General features: G+C 40.2%; 1 protein-coding gene across 2 annotated transcripts in view; it reads left to right on the top strand.

The window, feature by feature from the left end:
• VPS13C (vacuolar protein sorting 13 homolog C) overlaps positions 1–20,843 on the top strand; it is a 215,256-nt gene that overhangs the window by 97,026 nt on the left and 97,387 nt on the right. For both annotated transcript variants that reach the window (XM_075273791.1, XM_075273790.1), the window contains one exon: positions 19,941–20,245. In XM_075273791.1, the coding sequence (XP_075129892.1) occupies positions 19,941–20,245 (305 nt within the window). The remainder of the gene's footprint in view (positions 1–19,940; positions 20,246–20,843) is intronic.

The raw sequence follows: 20,843 nt of genomic DNA, 5'->3' as shown, positions 1-20,843 counted from the left end.
AAGATTCATTTTAAAGAACATAATCTCATTTTGAAAATGATACCAAGAACTTCATGATATCACTTATAGTTAGGAAGCGATTCACTGTTGAAAACGCTATTCAGCATTGAGATTCCATTGAAGATCTCAATTCCCGACAGCGTTTTTAACAGCAACTCGCTCCATAACTGTAATTTTTATTATGAAGATCTTGATATCATTTTAAAGATAAGAGTCTCATCTTAAAAATGAATCTTAAATCATTATGATAGACCCATCCAGTCCTGAGATACAGGACTCTAAAATGCCCCTCCCCCTTCCTGTCTCTGGAAGCATCTTGTGAACTGTAGTAGAAGGGGAGGGGGAGCCCTGCAGGCTGCACAGAGGTGAGGAATCCTTTTCATCTCTGTGCCTAACCTGTATGTGACCCCAAGAGGGGGGTAGCAGGGGCTTCTGTCCTTGTCACCCCCTCTCCTGTCAATCAGAGAGCATACTATACGTTTGCTCTCTGTCACATACAGGTATAATGTAATTCCCTCCCTGAGCCTTACTAGAGGGGTATTCTTATGTAATACCCTCTGAACATAACCAGGAAGTTTTTTGGCACTGTCATCCAGACATTTACCATTGTCCAGGTCGCAGCGCCAAAAAAAAAGTTGCACCAAACACACAACATATACACAGTCGTGAATACATTTTACATTTCATCCAATCCCTGTCCTGTCCATACCTGAGCCTTCTACAGTAAAATATGTCTCCAGCGATGTCTGTTACATGCTAAAATAATAGTAATAATGATTCACTAGAGATGAATGTATAGATTGCTGTTTTTTATAGGGAGAAAGTAAATTATATTTTTATGTAAAGTCCTATTTAATTTGCATGCACAAAATTGGTTGACACATTTCGGCGATTTGAGCGTTTAACACCCGCCCCTGTAAATATATACATGTGTGGTATGTATGAACTCCTCATATATTGCAGGTTTTTGGAAAGTACATTATGTTTGCAGAAAGCGATTGCTTGAGCTGCATTTTAGTGACAAATTAGATTTTTTGTGCATTTTTGCTTGTAATTGCTGTTTGCTGCAAAGTTGCATGAAGGGAGTTGTGTATATGAAACATTACGTTGTGTTTTTGTATATGGTATGCTGTGCAATCACAAAAAAATTAGATGTTGGTGTTAAGCTGGGTTTACACTAGCATTGGTGTCCGACAGCTAGTGTCCAATGCTAATGTCCGCGCAAGATTTTAGCATCGGACACTAGCTGCGTCCGTTAAAATTTGCATTACTTTAAATGGGACATCATGTAGTGTCCTTAAGTGTCCGTTTACAAAGATGTCTGATTTTTCATCTTTGTAAACGGACACTTAAGAACACACATGGACCGTAAAGGACACTACATGATGTCCCATTTAAAGTAATGCAAATTGTAATGGACACAGCTAGTGTCTGATGCTAAAATCTTGCATGGACATTAGCATCGGACACTAGCTGTCGGACACCGACGCTAGTGTGAATACCCCCTTACAGTCAGTTTGCTAGGTGCAGTATAGCTTTTTAACATATTGGTGAATAACAGCAAAATCCTGCTTGTCTTCTCAGTGTTTTTGAGAGTCCGAGCTCTTGTTGTAGTTGATGTTTGCGGTACATATAGTGTATATACACATTGTCTACACCTTAAGCTATTATTTTAGATGCATTATGTATATAACTGTGAGATTGAACATGAGTTTTAGGTGCAAATATGTGTTTTAGTGCATTTTTTTTTTTCAAAATATTATTTTTGTTTGTCACACAGTTGCATGAAGGTGGATGTTGCTATTCATAACCCATTGCGACATGTGTAAGCTTCAGGTTGTCTACTTTCAAAAAATATATAGGGTTTAGGGGTCCACTTGCTTTTCACGGTGTGTAATCCCTACATTTTACAGGATGATACTTTAACATTTCCAGTTTCAAAGCAGATTTTTGTTCCTTCCAGTTCTGGTGATTTTCTGAAGACACGTGCATGTGGCTGTAGGCCATAGTGATATGAGTTAACTCTGCACATGTTGAACTCTTATTTTTAGGAGGTTTGGTGCATATATTTTTTTTTGTTTTGTTTCCACTTCTAACAACTAATATACATTTATTTGCATTTTTTTTCTTTTATAAAATATTCACTTTAACTCAAAATTGCATGAAGGTGCCTGTTCATATACAGTACTAAGTGGCATTTTGACAATTCTGCAGGTGTCTACTTTAAGAAAATATATAGGTAATGGTGGGGTTGGATGCTTCTTTAATATTGCAATTTAGGTTTGATTTGTCCATCTCAAAACTGTGAAAATTGCTCCAGCTACCGGAGGTTCATGATTTCCAGAGACCCTTGGCAGTGAAAGGGTTTAAGAAGCACTCCACTGACATTTTTTTCCAAACCTGTATGTAGTGTAATGGTTTAGATTTACTAATGGTTAGTAAGTGTAAACTTAGACAGGGAGTCTATCTACAAATATGCCAGATATATCACCATGGCTGATGATTTTGTGTTCTTATATAATACCATCATATTCAGCAGTGCTTTATATAGAGTTTGTCAACCCTTTTCCAAGTAGGGTTTACAATTTAATTTCTCTATCAGTATGTTTTTTGAGTGTGGAAGGAAACTTGGAGGTAACACGTTCATTCACTGGGAGAACATACAAACTTATTGCAGATGTTGTCCATGTGGGGGTAAAAAGTGAGCGTAGAAAGGCAGTCAGTCCTCCATAGGACAGCATATAACATTACAGCAAAGCTATTAGTAAGTTATCCAGTTGCATGACACTACACATAGGCTTGTACAGGGGAGACTAATACTGTTTTTATGGAATGCTTTTTTTAAATATAGTTATCCATTACTTTTAAAGTTGTTTTACATCCTGATCGCCGGGTGCCCCAGTGGTCAGGAGGACTGAGACCACTTACTCCCTGTACTGTGGATAAGGGGATAAGTGTCCATAACTATACAACTTTACATATACTACTATAAACTTGTAAATTAAAAAGCTCAGTTGTCCAAACACAACCACACTCTGATAGCATTTAACATTTCTGTATTGATATTATTGCTTCAGTAAAATTTCATTTTGTCAACCTCCATAAGTTCCTGCCACTTCCTCTTTAACCCCTTAGCGACCTTTGACGTACTATTACGTCATGGACGCGAGGTACTTCGCGCACCATGAAGTAATTGTACGTCATGGTGATTCCGCCCGCTCACTAGCTGAGCGGGCGGAATCGGAACTGGGTGATGGCTGTTACTGACAGCTATCACCCTTTTCCATAACCTCCGGTCGGTACTTTTACCGATCGGAGGTTTTAACCCTTTGATTGCGATGGTCAAACATGACCACTGCAAACAAAGGGTGCCGCGATCTCTTCCCCCCCCCCGCCGGCACCCCCCGCGGCGAGATCGGGGGGTGCCGGTATCTGTAATATGTAGTCTGGGGTCTGGTTAGTGACCCCAGACAGCCCTGAGCACTCACTTACCTGGTGATGCTCCCGGCGTCTTCTGGAAGTGAGTCTGTGCCGTCCGCACAGCTCACTTCCTGTTTCTCGAGTGAGACACGTGCAGGCTGTCACTGCAGCCTTTGTCTCATTCTATAGTAGAGAATCAGTGATGCAATCATCACTGATCCATGTGTCCCATAGGGACACAAGAACAAGTAAAAAAAAAAGTGTAAAAAAAAAAAATAAAGTATTTGAAAACAATTAATAAAGTTATAAAGTCCCAAAAATCCCTTTTTTCTATAAAAAATGAATTATGTAAAAAAAACACAAAAAATTAATAAAAACAATACATATTTGGTATTGTCGCGTCCGTAACAACCTGTACAACAAAACTGAAACAATATTTAATGTACACAGTGAACGGCGGTAAAAAAATAACGGAAAAAACCCGCCGGAAGTAGTGATTTTTCGCCATCTCACCTTACAAAATGTGCTATAAAAAGTGATCAAAAAGTCATATGCACCCCAAAATAGTACCAATAAAATGCACAGGTTGTCCCGCAAAAAATAAGCCCTCAACCAACACTGTCAAGCGAAAAATAAAAATGTTACGCCTCTCAGAAGATGGCGATGCAAAAATCACTGATTTATGTCCCCAAATGTGTTTTTGTTCTGCAGACTTAGTATCGCATAAAAAAATAACATAAATGAGGTATCGCCGTAACCGTACCGACCCGCAGAATAAAGGTCACATGTTACTTATACTGTACGCTGCATGGCGAAAAATGTAAAAGGTAAAACTCAATACCAGAATTGATTTTGTTCTCTTTTAAATCCAGCAAAAAAAGAGTTAATAAAATGTAATCAGTAAGTTTTAGGCACCCCAAGATGGTGTCATTACAAAATACATCGCATCCCGCAAACAACAAGCCCTTATATGGCCACGTCAGCAGAAAAATAAAGAAAATATAGCCTCTACCAATGTGAAGACAAAATCACGCAAAATCGCCAAATCATTAGAACACAACTGGGTGCGGCAGGCAGGGAATGTATAAGCTGTGCGAGCGAATATCAGAGAACACCCTATATTTACAGCTTATGAGGGAAAATATACTAGAAGTGACCCCCAAAGTGACCCCAGTGTGACTTCCCCAATCATAGGAGCTACTGGGGGTACAGTAGGGAATTTAGTGTCTGCAATGTCCTCCGCACCGCTTATATATTCCCTCTTCGCCATCCGCTGTGCAGTCACGTCCGGGATACTAATACTCACTACACCCCCTGATAAATTCTTTTAGGGGTGCAGTTTTCAAACTGCGGTCACTCCTTTGGGGAATCCACTTTTCTGGTACCGTACAGGCTCTACAAACATGACATGGCGTCTAGATACCAAACATCTGAATCTGTGCTCCAAAAGCCGCATCGCGCTCCTTCCCTTCTGCCCCCTGCTGTGCGCCCAAACTGCAGTGTATGCCACATGTATGACACTGGTGTAACCGGGGTAATGTCATATGTGAGTATAAACTGATATTAGGGCATATATATGACACTGGTGTACCCGGGATATCATATGTAATGTCATATGTGGGTATAAACTGATATTAGGGCCCAGCCAGACACAGAAGGGAAGAAGGTTATTTGGTTTTTGGAGCACAGACTTAGACGGTTTGGTTTTTGGATGCCATGGCACTTTTGCAGAGACTCTAAAATTTCCCCTACAAAATGGGGTCACTTCTTGGGGAATTCCAGTTTACTGGCACCTCCAGGGCTCTGCAAAAACAACATGGCGCCCAGAAAGTCCCTCTAAATCTGTACCCCAAAAGCTAAAAAGCGCAGTGCTCCTTCGCTTCTGAGCCCTGCTGTGCGCCCAAGCAGCAGTTTATACCCACATATATAATTTTTTTGCCCCTCGGGAAGGCCCACTTAATAGTTTTAGGAGTGCAGGTCTCTGACAACACAAAGTGGGTGCAATGCATTGGATACTAAAATGGCATATTTCTTTAAAAATTTCAATTTTTGGGAAGCATTTTTAGTCTCAAAATCATAATACCACTTGATGCATTCCTTGACGGGTGTAGTTTCTAAAATGGGGTCACTTTTGAGGGGTTTCTATTGTATTGATACTTTAGGGGCTCAGCAAATGCGACATGGCACCTCAAAACTATTCCAGCAATATATGCCCTCCAAAATCCAAATAGCGCTCTTTCCATTCTGAGCCCCAACATGTACCCATACAGCAGATTATGATCCCATATGGGGTATTGCCGTGTTCAGGGGAAATTGTGTAACAAACTGTGGGGGGCTCTTAATTCTCTAACTACTTGCAAAAATTAAAAATATGGCGCTAAATGGACGATTTATTGGAAAAAAAGTAATTTTTCATTTTACATCTCAATGGTAAAAAAATCTGTGAAACACCTGTAGGGTCCAAGTGCTCACTAAACCCCTTGATAAATTCCTTGAGGGGTCTATTTTTCCAAATGGGGTCGTTTTGGGGGGGGGGGGGTTTCCACTGTTCTAGCACTTCAGGGGCTCTCCAAATGCAACATGGTGCCTGAAACAGATTTCAGCTAAATTTGCCCTCCAAAATCCCAATAGCGATCCTTCAGCTCTGGACTTTACAGTGTGCCCATAGATCACTTTACATCCACATGTGGGGCATTTCTGTAGTTGGGGCAAAGTGCTTGACAATTTGGGGGGTGCATTTTCTTTTTTAACCCCTTGTGGAAATGCATAATTTGGGGTTAAAGCTACATTTTATAGCAAAAAATGTCACTTTTCCTTTTGTTGGGCCAATTCTGTTACACTCCTGTAGGGTCAAAGGGCTCACTAAACCCCTTGGTAAATTCCTTGTCGTGTTCCTTTAACCCTTTGTGAAGATGAAAAATTTGGGGCTACAGTGTCATTTTATTATAAAAAAAAAAAAAAGTAATTTTTCATTTTCACATCTCAATGGTAAAAAAATCTGTGAAACACCTGTAGGGTCCAAGTGCTCACTATACCCCTTGATAAATTCCTTGAGGGGTCTAGTTTCCAAAATGGGGTGACATTTTGGGGTTTTCCACTGTTTTGGCACCTTGGGGGCTTTGCAATCGGGGCATGGCGCCTGAAAAATATTCTAGCAAAATCTGGCCTACAAAATCCAATTAGCGCTCCATCCGCTCTGAGAGCGACCGTGTGCCCGTACATAAGGGTACCAGCACATATGGGGTATTGTCGTGTTCGGGAGAAATTGTGTAACAAAATGTGGGGTGCAATTTCTCCTTTAACCCCTTAGTGACCAGCCTGTTTTGGACCTTAATGACCAAGCCACATTTTGGAAATTTGCCCTGTGTGACTTTATCAGTGAATAATTCTGTAACAGTATAGCGCATCCAAGCGATTCTGATATTGTTTTTTTGTGACATGTTGTACTTTACTGAGAAGGTACAATTAGACTGATATAACTTGCGTAAATTTATTAAAAAAACTCGCAAATGCGGAAAATTTTTTAAATTTTTCAATGTTTTCCATTTTCAGCTGCGATATCTCACATATGCACAATAATACAGGGCAAAAAAGTTAGTAGTTATATATTTCTAAATATTCCTTTTGTGTTTCAAGCATATTTGAAATAATTTTAACATATTTGAGTAATTTAGACAATTTAGAAGTTTATCAAGTTTATAAGCAAAATTTGGAAATTTTGAGTTTGTGATTTTTTCCTGTACCAAGCGATGTTTGCAGACAGGAATAGGTGGCATAATGACAGAAACCCCCATTAAATGACCCAATTTGTAAAACTAGACCCCTTCAGGTATTCTTTGAGGGGTTTAGTGAGCATTTTGATCAAACAAATATTGTTTTGCAAGAATTATTACAAATGATGAAAAAAATAAAATTTTCATTTTCTTCAAATATGTGTCATTTTAAAGCCAGTTTTTTTGCACACAACACATCAAAAAGAAGAAACACACCCCAAAATATATCACCCCACTTCTCCCGTGTTAAAAAATGTACACTTTGTGGCCTTCGTCCTATGTACACACATACAGCAGGGCCCAAGAGGTAGAGAGGGCCAAATGGATTTCAAAACACAAATTTTGCTTGCAGATATTTTAGGCCCATTGCACATTTCAACAAGATTTGAGTTACCAAAGCAATTGAAACCCCCCATAAATGACCCCATTTTATAAACTAGACCCCTTAAGGTATTCATTGAGGGGTATAGTGAGTACTTTGGCCCCATAAGTTTTGAGAAAATTTGCATCAAACAAAAAAATTTCATATTTTTTTTACACAAAAGTGTCATTTTATAGGCAGTTTTTTTGCACATATCACATGAAAATGAAGAAAAACACCCCAAAATAGATGACCTCATTTCTCCTGTGTTCAAAAATGTACACTTTGTGGCCTTAATTCTATGTACGGACGCACGGTAGGGCCCAAAAAGAAGGGAGCACCAACTGGATTTTAAGACACAAATTTTGTTTGCAGATATTTTAGGCCCATTGCGCATTCAAACAAGATTTGAGTTACCAAAACAATTGAAAACCCCAATAAATGACCCCATTTTATAAACTAGACCCCTTGAGGTATTCATTGAGGGATATAGTGAGTATTTTGACCCCATAGATTTTAAAAGAATTTGTCAAACAAAAAATTCTCATATTTTTTACACAAGAGTCATTTTAAAGGCAGTTTTTTTACACAACAACGCATGAAAATGAAGAAAAACACCCCAAAATAGATGGCCCCATTTCTCCCGTGTTCAAAAATGTACACTTTGTAGCCTTAATCCTATGTACGGACGCACGGTAGGCCCCAAAAAGAAGGGAGCACCAACTGGATTTCAGAACACAAATTTTGCTTCCAAATGTTTCAGGCCCATTGCACATTCAAACAAGATTTGCATTACCAAAATAATTTAAAACCCCAATAAATGACCCTATTTTATAAACTAGACCCCTTAAGGTATTAATTGAGGAGTATAGTGAGTATTTTGACCCTATAGCCGTTTCACAGATTAGTAAAGGTTAATAACCTTGGGATGTGTAGGTTAAAAATTACTAAAATGTCCCTTTATCCCCAAAGTTTTCATTTTCACAAGGGGTTAAAAGAGAAAAAGCCCCCCACAGTTTGTTACACAATTTCTCCTGAACACGGCAATACCCCATATGTGGCCATAATCTGCTGTATGGGTACATGATGGGGCTCAGAATAGGAAGAGCGCTATTTGGCTTTTGGAGGGCAGATGTTGCTGGAATAGTTTTCAGGTGCCATGTCGCATTTGCTGAGCCCCTAAAGTACCAATACAATGGAAACCCCTCAAAGGTGACCCCATTTTAAAAACTACACCCTTCAAAGAATGTATCAAGGTGTATTATCACTTTGAGCCTAAAAATTCTTCCCAAAAATTAATGTACAAAATGAAAATTGAAATTTTGAAAGAAATATGCCATTTCGGTGCCCAATACGTTGCCCCCACTTTGTGTTGTCAGAGACCTGCACTCCTAAAACTATTAAGTGGGCCATCCCGGGTAGAAAAAAGTTATATATGTGGGTGTAAACTGCTGCTTGGGCACACAGCAGGGCTCAGAAGGGAAGGTGCATTGCACTTTTTAGATTTTGGGGTACAGAGTTAGAGGGACCCTCTGGGCGCCATGACATTTTTGCAGAGCCCTGGAGGTGACAGTAAACTGGAATTCCCCAAGAAGTGACCCCATTTTGTAGGGGCAATTTTAGGGTCTTCCCAAATGTGACATGGTGTCCAAAAACGAAGAATCTAAATCTGAACTCCAAAAGCACATATCGCTCCTTCACATCTGCTCCCTGCTGGGTACCCAAATGGCAGTGTATGCCCACATGTATGACACTGGTGTACCCCGGATAACGGACTTAATGCCATATGTGGGTAGAAATGGCTATTTGGGTACAGCCGCGCACAGAAGGGAAGGAGCGCTATTTTGGTTTTTGGCGCACAGTTTGGTTTTTGGACGTCACTTTTGCAAAGCCCCTGAAGTGCCAATAAAGTAGAATCCGCAGACATGTCACCCCATTTTGGACACTACCCCACTGATGGGATTTATCAAGTGGCGTAGCGAGCGTTTTTAACCCTTGAGTGTTGCATTTATTTAGTTTCCAGAAATGAAATCGTAGCTGATAATGAGAAGTTAAAAATGAAATTTTTCCAGAGATTCGCCATTTCAGTGCCCGGTATGTTGTGCCCAACTTATGTCAGCAGAGATACACACTCCAAAAACTGGTAAGTGGGTATCCCGGGCACAACAGCTTTCAGAGCGTTCATCTCTGATACAAGTCGGGCACAATATATTACGCACTGAAAGGACGGATTCCTGGAAAAATTGTCATTTTCACCTCTCACAATCAGCTTCGTATTCATTTATGGATAATAAGTTATAGCAACACTTGGGGGTTAAAAATGCTCTCTGTACCCCTGGATAAATCCTTCAGGGGTGTAGTTTCCAAAATAAGGTCACATATCAGGGGATTCCACTTTACTGGTGTTTCAGCTCTGCAAAAGTGTCATGGCATCCAAAAACCAAACCGTCTGCGCTCCAAAAACCCAATAACCCTTCTTCCCTTCTGTGTCCAGCTGTGCCCTAATATCAGTTTATACCCACATATGACATTACGTCCGTTATCCCGGATACACCAGTGTCATACATGTGTCATACATGTGGCATAAACTGCAGTTTGGGCGCACAGCAGGGCGCAGAAGGGAAGGAGCACGATGCGGCTTTTGGAGCACAGATTCATATGTTTGGTATCTGGACGCCATGTCATGTTTGTAGAGCCTGTAAGGTACCAGAAAAGTGGATTCCCCAAAGGAGTGACCCCATTTTGAAAACTGCACCCCTCAAAGAATTTCTCAGGGGGTGTAGTGAGTATTAGTATCCCAGACGTGACTGCACAGCGGATGGCGAAGAGGGAATATATAAGCGGTGCGGAGGACATTGCAGACACCAAATTGCCTACTATGTCCCAGTAGCTCCTATGATTGGTGGAGTCACTCTGGGGGTCACTTTGGGGGTCACTTCTGGTGTCTTTTCGCTCATACGCTGTAAATCTGGGGTATCCCCTGATATCCGCTCGCACAGCTTATATATTCCCTTCCTGACGCAGCCAGTCGTGTTCTAATAATTTGGCGATTTTGGGGGTTTTTTGCCTTCACATTGCTAGATGCTATATTTTCTTTATTTTTATGGTGACATGGCCATATAAGGGCTTGCTGTTTGCGGGATGAGATGCATTTTGTAATGACACCATTTTTGGGTGCCTACAACTTATTGAATACATTTTATTAACCCTTTTTTGCTGGATTTAAAAAAGAAAAAATCAATTCTGGCATTGCATTTTACCTTTTTAATTTTGCGCCATGCAGCGTACAGTATAAGTAACATGTGACCTTTATTCTGCGGGTCGGTACGGTTATGGCGATACCTCATTTGTATTATTTTTTTATGTGATACTAATTCTGTAGAATAAAAACACATTTGGGGACATAAATCAGTGATTTTTGCATCGCCATCTTCTGAGAGGCGTAACATTTTTATTTTTCAGTTGACAGTGTTGGTTGGGGGTTTATTTTTTGCGGGACAACCTGCGCTTTTTATTGGTACTGTTGTGGGGTGCATATGACTTTTTGATCACTTTTTATAGCATATTTTGTAAGGTAAGATTCGAAAAATCACTACTTTCGGCGGGTTTTTTCCTTTTTTTTTTTTTTTTTTTTTTCCCGACGTGCACCGTGTACATTAAATGTTGCTTCAGTTTTATTGTACAGATTGTTACGGACGCGGTGATACCAAATATGCATTGTTTTTATTAATTTTTAGGTTTTTTTTTTTAATATAATTCATTTTCTATAAAAAAAAAGGGCATTTTTGGGGCTTTATAACTTTATTCACTTTTATTATAAACTTTATTTATTTTTCACTTTTTTTCTCTTACTTTTTCATGTGTCCCTTTAGGACACTTGGATTAGTGATGCTTTGATAAAAGCATCACTAATTCTCTATTAGACGCTGCAGGACACAGCTGTCAGTGTCTTGCAGCGTCTAGAGGAAGTCAGTCGCAGGGGCTGCCTGCGTCTGACTTCCTCTTACCCCGGGCAGGATCAACCAGGTATTGGGGGTCTTTAGCAGTCTGGGGTCACTGGCCAGACCCCAGACTGCATGTTTTTCATATCGGCACCCCTCGATCTCGCCGCGGGGGGTGCCGATCATACCGGCAGCATCACGGAACCGCTTCAGTTCCGTGATCATGGAACTGAAGGGGTTAAAACCCCCCGATCGGAGACCCCTCCGATGGGGGGTAATGGAGCAGGGTCTTAGCTGTCAGGTACAGCTAAGATCCGCTCCATTTACGTCGGCACTGACAGGGAATCCTTCCCTGACTGCCCGACGTAATTTTACTATAGGGCAGTCAGGAAGGACCTGTCAGTGCCGACGTAATTTTACTATGGGCCGGTCGTTAAGGGGTTAAACCTTAGTAAATGTGTAAATTCTAGGGCTAAATGAATATATTAGTGACAGAAATTGAAAAATGTAAATTTGACCTCCATTTTGTTTTAATTGTTGTGAAATGCTGAAAGGGTTAAGAAACTTTCTAACTGCTGTTTTGGATTCTTTCAGGAGTGCAGTTTTTAGAATGGGGTGACTTTTGGGGGGTTTTATTAGAGAGGCCTTTCAAGTTCCCTTCAGAACTGAACTGGTCCCTTGAAAAATGTGTTTTGGAAATTTTCTTGAAAATTTGGAAAATTACTGCTTGACTTGTAAGCCTTATAATATCTGAAAAAATGAAAGGGTGCTTAAAATTTGATTGCTACCTAAATCAGAGACTTGGTTAATTATATTTATGAAAAAATTCGGGTAGTATGACTTTCTATTTGAAAGGCTTGCAATTTCAATGTTTGAAAACTGCATTTTTTTCAAAATTTTCACCAAATTTCCTATTTTTTCATAATTAAAGACAAAACATATCGACGAAAATTTACTACTGACATGAAGTACAATGTGTTACGAAAAAACAATCTCAGAATCACTTGTGTAAGTTAAAGCGTCTTAAAGTTATCGCCATTTAAAGTGACACATGTCAGATTTGAAAAAAGAGGCCTGGTCCTTAAGTCACTTTTGGGCTGTCTCTCTAAGGGGTTAAAACACTTATCCAGTTTCCTTATTCCTCATCTTTGAGTGGGCAAAAATTGTAGTCAGGGGTGCAACTGCCAAGAGGCCTGATGAGATGGCGTCTCAGAGGGAAGGTTAAGGTGGCAGCACTGTCGGTTTCTCTACTCAATCTGGCTGCTGCAGCTTCATAAGCAGCAGAACCAGAAGCCTGAATGTCTAGCTCTCCCATCTCACCTGCATTAAAAGTAGGGCTGCCACTGCTTTTTATTGCAGCTCTACCTCTTCTACTTGGTTTTGCTCTACTTCAGTCAGGTCACTGACATTTGCAAACAAACATGACAGAGGTACAGCAGACGCCACTTCCTTCTTCACATCCTCCCTGTTTCTAACAAAGACACAATAGAGCCAGACTCTCTTCACCCCATGCTCCTCTGCCCCCATCATGTTCGTTGGCACCTTGCACTTTGTGTGTTCCCCTGGTGCAGGTTATTTGATGATCAAGGATATGGCTATCTACACAAATTTAATGTACAGATCCTTGTTCCGATGACCACTGCTTTAACCTCTTGATGGCACCGTAATCCCTGCAGACTTGCAACGTAGTACTGTTCTTCTGTAGAGCAGTTGTGGTCAGCAGCTGCTGATGACAAGTCTTGGAAGGGGAATTGAATTATGTATGTAAGACAGCTGGCTTTGGTGAGGATGGTTTGCTGCTGTGGGGGAGGTGAGGCGGTTAATACTGAGGGAAAAAGATGGGGGTAAATAACTGTGAGGGGAGGGCTAATAGAACAGGCAGGATGTAATATAAATGCAGCAATCTGACGGTATACTACAATACAAAAGTATTGCATTATGTTGTATGCGAGATCAAACACTTCAGGGGTACCAAAAATAAATGAAAAAAGTTAGTGAAAAAAAGAAATTTAACAATTCGAATTTTTATGGGGATGCCATTTTGATTCTTGCCTTGGGCAGCAGTATAGTTGCATTCAGTTATGATTACAGCTCAGGCCCTCATCATCTCCTGCCACGACTTGCAACATCTTTCTTTGTGACCTACGATCAAATGCTTTTGCACCCCTTGAGTCCAACCAGTTAATCCACGTTGGTTTCTCCTACACCTTTCCTTTCACTGATTTACCCTTTGCCTAATGAATTTGTAAATGTATTAATACTAGGTTAAGGGGATATTGTCACTCCTTAGGGGAGAGACCACCATATAGGTGTGTGGAGACTCATCAAGCCATTTGTCTTCCACTGTGAGGGATCATGGGAAGAATATGCAAATCTGTCTCCCATGATGTTAATATATGGAGACAGTGCCTCAGTCATGCAGCCCACTAGGGGGCGCTCCCTTTAACATCATGCCCGACCTTCCCAGAGGCCTTTGCTGCAATGCTGACTTGGTAAAATCCCACATCATTGCAGCAAAGGCCTCTGGGACGGTCGGGCATGATGTTAAAGGGAGCGCCCCCTAGTGGGCTGCATGACTGAGGCACTGCCTCCATATATTAACATCATGGAAGACAGATTTGCATATTCTTCCCATAATAATACTAGGTCATCCACAACCTATCCCCACTATATATGTCAGATTTAACCTCTTAATACCTCTCCACATGTAATCTCTGATCCTCACAAGGCTTCTTTCTTTACTCTCCTGTTAGCTGTTAACACAAACCTCTCCAAAAGGTCTCCTGTGCATCCTCCTACATTGAGAAACTTACTACCACATCACTTCTTACTGATCCCCCACAATTTTAAGTTTTAAAAATCAACCTGAGTGCTGAACAGCTATTACCCCAGCTTACAGTTTCCTTCCTCCCTTGTAGATTGCAAGCCCTCATGGACAGGGTCCTCTTACTTTATGCTGGTTGGTCAATGAGTTGGTTCATGTTATTGTACTTATTATTTGTATTATATATGTAGACCCTTTTTCGTGGGCACAGCTCAATAGAGTTAATGATGCTAAAATAATAAAAATGTGTGGAAATATATTACAGAGCTGTGCAGCAGGTTACATACTGAAATGCTAGAGCATGGATATGAATCAGGACAATTCTTGTTTTGTTTTCAGCAAATAAACTTCAAGTCTGGTTTCACACACACTGGTTTTTTGAAAACCGTTCCCCATTTTATGTGGCAGATTTTCATTCAATTATTTGAGTTTAAATCAGAAGTGGTTTCAAAAGAAATGTATTGGAATATAAAAGGAGGGAATCTCCTTGCTGAATCCACTTGGCTTTGCAGATTTTGTATACTTATACAGGAGACAACTCAAGAACCGACATTTCTTTGTATGATGAATATATATATATATATATATATATATATATATATATATATATATATATATATATATATATTGCAATAGCTTTCCATAATTTAGACTATTACTGGTGACTACCCTTAGCAGTGAGATCATCAATTACGAGCTAATAAAACTCGTCTTGTCTCTCTACTGCTGCTTTTCTTTGAGATTTGCCTCCCACACTGTTATTTCTTATTTGTTAGATTTAGGTTACATTTTCAATTTAGTGTTTATTTTCTCCATTTTATGCAGCTTTTAAAAAATTAATGTTGATTATGTATATGTAAAGTTTGTTGCATCATTTTTTTTGTCTGTTTTTTTATTTTATTTTTTTATTTCTTGCTATATTTTATTATTTTCATGTGCTCTTAAGCATTTCTTAGTATTGCAGAGCACCATTTATTACTTGTTCATCTTATCATCCTCCTGGAATGATCCTGTTATTTAAAGGTGGTTGCTGTTGAGTAAAGATAGCAGCTTTTTTTTTTTTTTTTATCTGAGAAAACATTGCCTTTGTGATAATACCACCTATAAATTAACAGCAGTTGACATTTGTTCAACTGACTTGAAACAATGAGATAAAGTTAATATAATGACCAAATTGAACTGTTCATCTGTAAATCCCTTTCTTAGAATGAAATGTTCTCTTGTGTTTGATGAATCTCGATTAAGCGACAATACTTTGCGCTCTGAAGGCTGTAAGGATGTCTAAATCATTGTGGGGTTTATCTCTGCACCTACAGCAAAACTACGCTGATAAATCCAATGCTGTCTACAAATAGAGCTATAGTTACCTTCCAATGATTGGGTCTGATGCTTCTGGCCATATTTAACATTTGTCCATTGAGTAACTTTTGAAGTAAAAGGCTGCCTTCACACGGAGTTTACGCTCCACTCATTTTTGATTGAAAATAGGTTTATTCACAATACAAAAGTATTTACAAGAGTACTGTGACGCAGCGCACAAGATGCACCAGTCACAATACTCACAATACATAAATAAATACATTCTCTCATACCTCATGGAGCAGGGCGCGGGGAAGAGATATCCTCCAACACCCCACTTCACCCTACCCCATACTAGTATTTCTGCACTTCCCAACATGTATGCATACTACAATCCTAGCATCCTGACGTGTGGAGAGAGGGCAGGAGGGAAAAGTCACAGGCCCGAAGCTTTATTGAAGTACAACACACATGAGGGAAGCATGCTAATGACATTACTAAACTAAACATGGTCTCTAGCAAAGCCTGGGCCAGCGTGGGGGAGGGGAGGGAGAAGAACACTGGCCTGGAGCTTTGCCAAAGACAACACATTATGCAAGACACATTCATTACAATACCTCAGCAAAACCAATTGAAGAAACAGGTGGAAGAAAAAGTCCTTAGTCCTCTTCTTCCTCTTCGCCTCTCAGGCTATCCAAGATGAGTAGTCCTGGAGCAGACTGTGGATAAGTCTGCAACAGTCCTGAGTGGTGACCTGTTCCCTTCTGAGAACAAACCAGATAGCGTCCTTAAAGCAGTTCATAAGGTGCCAGTACTCCTCCACTCGTTCAGAGTGAGCAGCGTAAAAAACAGATCCCCTTGACTTCAATAGGTGCCGGCATACGCGCGTTACCCATTGAAATCAATGGGAGGATTTTTGTTTTTTTGCCTATTGTTTTCAATGTGATATGCGCGTCTGCCGACACCCATTGAAGTCAATGGGATCTGTTTTTACGCGCTCACTCTGAACGAGTTTACGTTCAGAATGAGCAGAGCGTAAACTCCGTGTGAAGGCAGCCAAACATCAATATGCAAATTATACCAATCGTGAATACCAAAGAGAAGGTACAACTTTATCTGTGACCTAGGGCAGGGGTACACAGTTGAATAATAATCCAAAACCAGATATGGACATCAGCTGTCTGGGCTCCAGTCTTTTTCATGACCACTGTCATTATGTAAATAAAATAAAGCAGATGTTCCAATGACGTATTGCAGCACTAGGACCTGGCAGTCGCCCATGCTACCTATACGGAAGTACCACAAATTTGGCTAAGGTGCTGTGGGGGCAGGTGTGACTGTAATACATCAGTGCAAAATGAACCGCATTTGTGAGAATAGACTTTTTTTTTTTTTTTTGCAAGTTCCCTACACCTCCATATGCTTATGCCCTGTGGTGGCAATAGAGAGAGTTCTTCTGTGACGGTGGCACTAATAGGGTTCTATACTGTGGAGAGGTATTAAAAAGGAATTATACTGTGTGGGAGGCACAAATTATATCTGACATCGATATTATGAATACCTTTTGTTCTCAAGAGGTGAAAAAGAAAGTCAGTCTTTTCTGTTCTACCACACATTCATTTTAAGAGATTAAAGTGTGACTCATACAGTTACAATTATTTGCTGAACCATTGAAATGAAAAAACATATGCATATATAGTTATAATATACGTATTTTTTTTCTGGAAAGGAAAGTTAGATATTTTGGGCTTGTATTTGTGCACAGGTCTGATTCACAAAAGATGCAGTGAAAAATAGGAATTTGTTTGACTAATGTCTCACAATCTATTAATAAAGGTTGTTTTCTGTGCTACTGAAAAAGCAGGGTCAGCTATAAGGCGAAAATGAGTGTAATTGTATTGTGTTGAAATGGGGGCTGTGCGACACAAACTACTTGCATTGATCATGTGCCTGGAATTCACTGAACACCTGATTTTGACTACGGCGATATTGGCTGCATTCGGTAATCACTTCAGTATCTAATTATGGGCCATGTGTTCGGCACCCACTTCCTGTCTTTTCCTCAGCCTCACTAATGTTACGTTTATATACTGAGAAATTGCCATTTGTTTCTCATTAATGGGGTTAATTAGTCTAGCGGCTCCCAGACAGTCAGCGTACCTGACCACTGACATGTAAGCAATTTCTTTTAGCTTTTTATGTCTCGCTTTTTAGAAGTCACCAGAGGAAATGCTCACCCAAAAGAAATCATGTATACTTGTCCAACCTTACACAACGTGTTTTGAAGAAAACAACTGGCACATGAAAACACAGTTAAACACAAACTGCATTTTAGACCTATATATTAATGAAGAATATAGTTTGAATTGCTAGTTCCTGGATGTAATGACACAGATGTCCATAGACCTTGGTAAACTGTCTGAGCGTGCTCATTGGCTTACTGCCTTAGTGATAAAAAAAAACATGTTTTAAATCCATAGATTATAGTCTAGTCTTCTGCCATGCCAAAGTGTACACAAGCAATCCAGTGGGGAAATAGCTGCATACTCCCTTTTAAAGAGATTCAGTCATTAAAATGGAACGGCTATTCTTCTCTTACCTTTAGATGTCTTCTCCGCACCGCCATTATGTAGAAATCCTGGTTTTCTTCTGTATGCAAATGAGGTCTCTTGCAGCACTGGGGGCGGTCCCCAGTGCTCAAACAGCAATGGGGACGTCCCAAATGCTGCGGGAGAAATCTCCAGCGATTTACAGAGGAGGATGATTCCTGAGCTCCAGGGACAGAGGATGGGAGAGTGGCAAGGCTGGTTTCGGGTTTGTTGGTGCCCTTGGGAGACAGAGCCACAGTGGGCCTGTTTTCAAGTAACTCATGCGCAATACAGCAAAAAAACAAAAAGAAACAATCAAAATTGGGTGTTTTTTTTTTTGTTTTTTTTTTTGCCCTTAGGTAGACCTCTGTCCATTCCATACGAGTAGACAGAACCTGTTCTGCCATCAAAAAGTAAAAAGGAATGACGCAGATTCTTTATTTTCTGCACCCAGCAAATGGTGCAGAGCATCATTCTGTTACTGCTTTCCACCACTGATTAGGCCCAAATGAATGCGTCTAAGCAGTGGGAAGTCTCAAGCCGTGACCTCCGAATCATCTGCAGAATTTGTGGCAAGATCCTACAAGACATTTTTTTTTTTCTCCACTTTTACTCTCTCCTGCTTCAATTAGTTTCAATAGAGGAGGCATCTACTGCTGATTTAGGTGCGAAATCCGCTGCAAAATCTGTGCCAGATTCCACCGTATGAACAGTGCCTGATACTGTAAATACTGCCACTCCACAGTGGTCCCCACACAATATTACATTCTCAGCCATGGCCCCCCGCACAGTATTATGTGCTCAGCCGTGGTCCAAACACAGTATTATGTGCTCAGCCGTGGCCCCCACATACTATTACATGCTCTCAAGAGCTGCCTTCCTCCAGAACTGGTGCTATTATTATTATGCTCTGTTGTCAGTGGGGAGAAACATTAAGTTCTAGGGGCACTGAAGGACATTGTTACTTGCCTAGGGGCCAGTGAGGACATTATTATTTTGTCCGTGGGTCACTCGGGACGTTACTACTTGCAGGGAACTACTGAAGAACATTACTACCTGCCTGTGGGCCACTGGGGAACATTAAGTGTCTGGGAACTTGTGGAAAGCATTATTAGGTGTCTAGGTCAACTAAGAAACATTATTAGATGCCTTAGTTCCACTAGGAAGTATAATTAGATGTCTGGGGATCAATGGAGAGTATGATGCTATGTGGAGTAACTGAGGGAGCTTGGTGATGTTAAAAGGTGACTTTTTGTATGTGCTGGATGGCAACTATTAGATAGTGTAGCTTTGAGGATGCATTCACATGGTGCAGTTGTGATGTGGTTAATTTACAGAAAAATTCATGCAGTTTTGATTTGGTTCCAGCTGCACTAAAAATCAATCAGTCAATAAATACATACATACATACATACATACATACATCAAAACTATAGCATTTTTGTCATTTGGTATGGGTGCCCTGAGGAAATGTGTGGTAGTTTTCTTTGTGGTTTTTCTCCAGGTGTGCCCTGTGTTTCCCAGGTTGGCAGGTCTTAAACTACAGAGAAAATGGAAATACGATGTTCTATTTGGTCAACTCAAACTTGTTTTTTCTGTTTCATTCTACAATTTTTGCTGTATGTTAATATTTTTACAGTACTTTCAAGGTAATCAAGTGTGATACCTAAAACAAATTAGCTTGCATTGCCTTCTCTCTTACTAATTTGTCATTGCTCTTGTTTTTTTTTGTAGGATTTTCTAAACAACTTTCAGATTGCCAAAGAAAAAGTGACTGCAGCCACAGCGCATGCAGCGCAGCGTGCAGCCACCAGTGTGAAAGGATTGGCTGAGAGGAGTTTTCGACTGTTGATGGATATTCACCTCAAAGCGCCTGTCATAGTCATCCCGCAGTCTTCCATATCAAACAATGCCCTAGTGGCTGATCTGGGGTTACTGAAAATTAACAATGCATTTAGTCTGGTGTCTTCTGAATTACACCAAATCCCTCCGATTATAGATTGCATGACTATTAATCTCACCCAATTCAAGTTGTCACGGTAAGTTCTCTTTTAGTTTGTCATAGTTGGTGTAATCAAACTTTTACAGATTTATAGAACATAAACAAGGCTAAAGAGGAGGCTACTGATCAGAGGATCCCTGTAAGGGATTGTTTAAAAAAAACACCACCACCACCACCCCCCCCACAATGTGCAGTGTATAGATATGCAAACCAAAACAAGGTCTAACCTCAGCAGTTAATGGACCTTTCACTACCTCCGTTAACTTGAGCTCTTTTCATCTTTCATTTGGCACTGCTCCACTGATTTCTGCATAGTTGGAATTTTTTCTGTAACCCTCAGTGCAATTAGTTTTGTTGCTGGATGTGCTAACTAGGCTAAAGGGTGTCAAGTCGGTGGCCTTAGAAAGGAGCAGGTAAGGGGGCAAGCTGCTATATGACTCTGATTGCATCTCTAAGTAACCAGTTAGCCTCATCCTACCTGATGCCACCATCTTGACATTAGAGAATCTAGATGGCACATCACACATCAAATCTAACTACACTTTTCGCTGAGAAACTGTGAAAAGATGAGAAATAAACTAGAGAGAGAATTCCAATTGTGCTGTAATTGGTGGAGGAGCACCTATTAAAGAATG

The sequence above is a fragment of the Leptodactylus fuscus genome, chromosome 5 (assembly GCF_031893055.1).
Source record: "Leptodactylus fuscus isolate aLepFus1 chromosome 5, aLepFus1.hap2, whole genome shotgun sequence".
NCBI lineage: Eukaryota > Metazoa > Chordata > Amphibia > Anura > Leptodactylidae > Leptodactylus > Leptodactylus fuscus.
The sequence above is the reverse complement of the archived record's forward strand: the minus strand, read 5'-3'. Positions and strand labels throughout refer to the sequence as shown.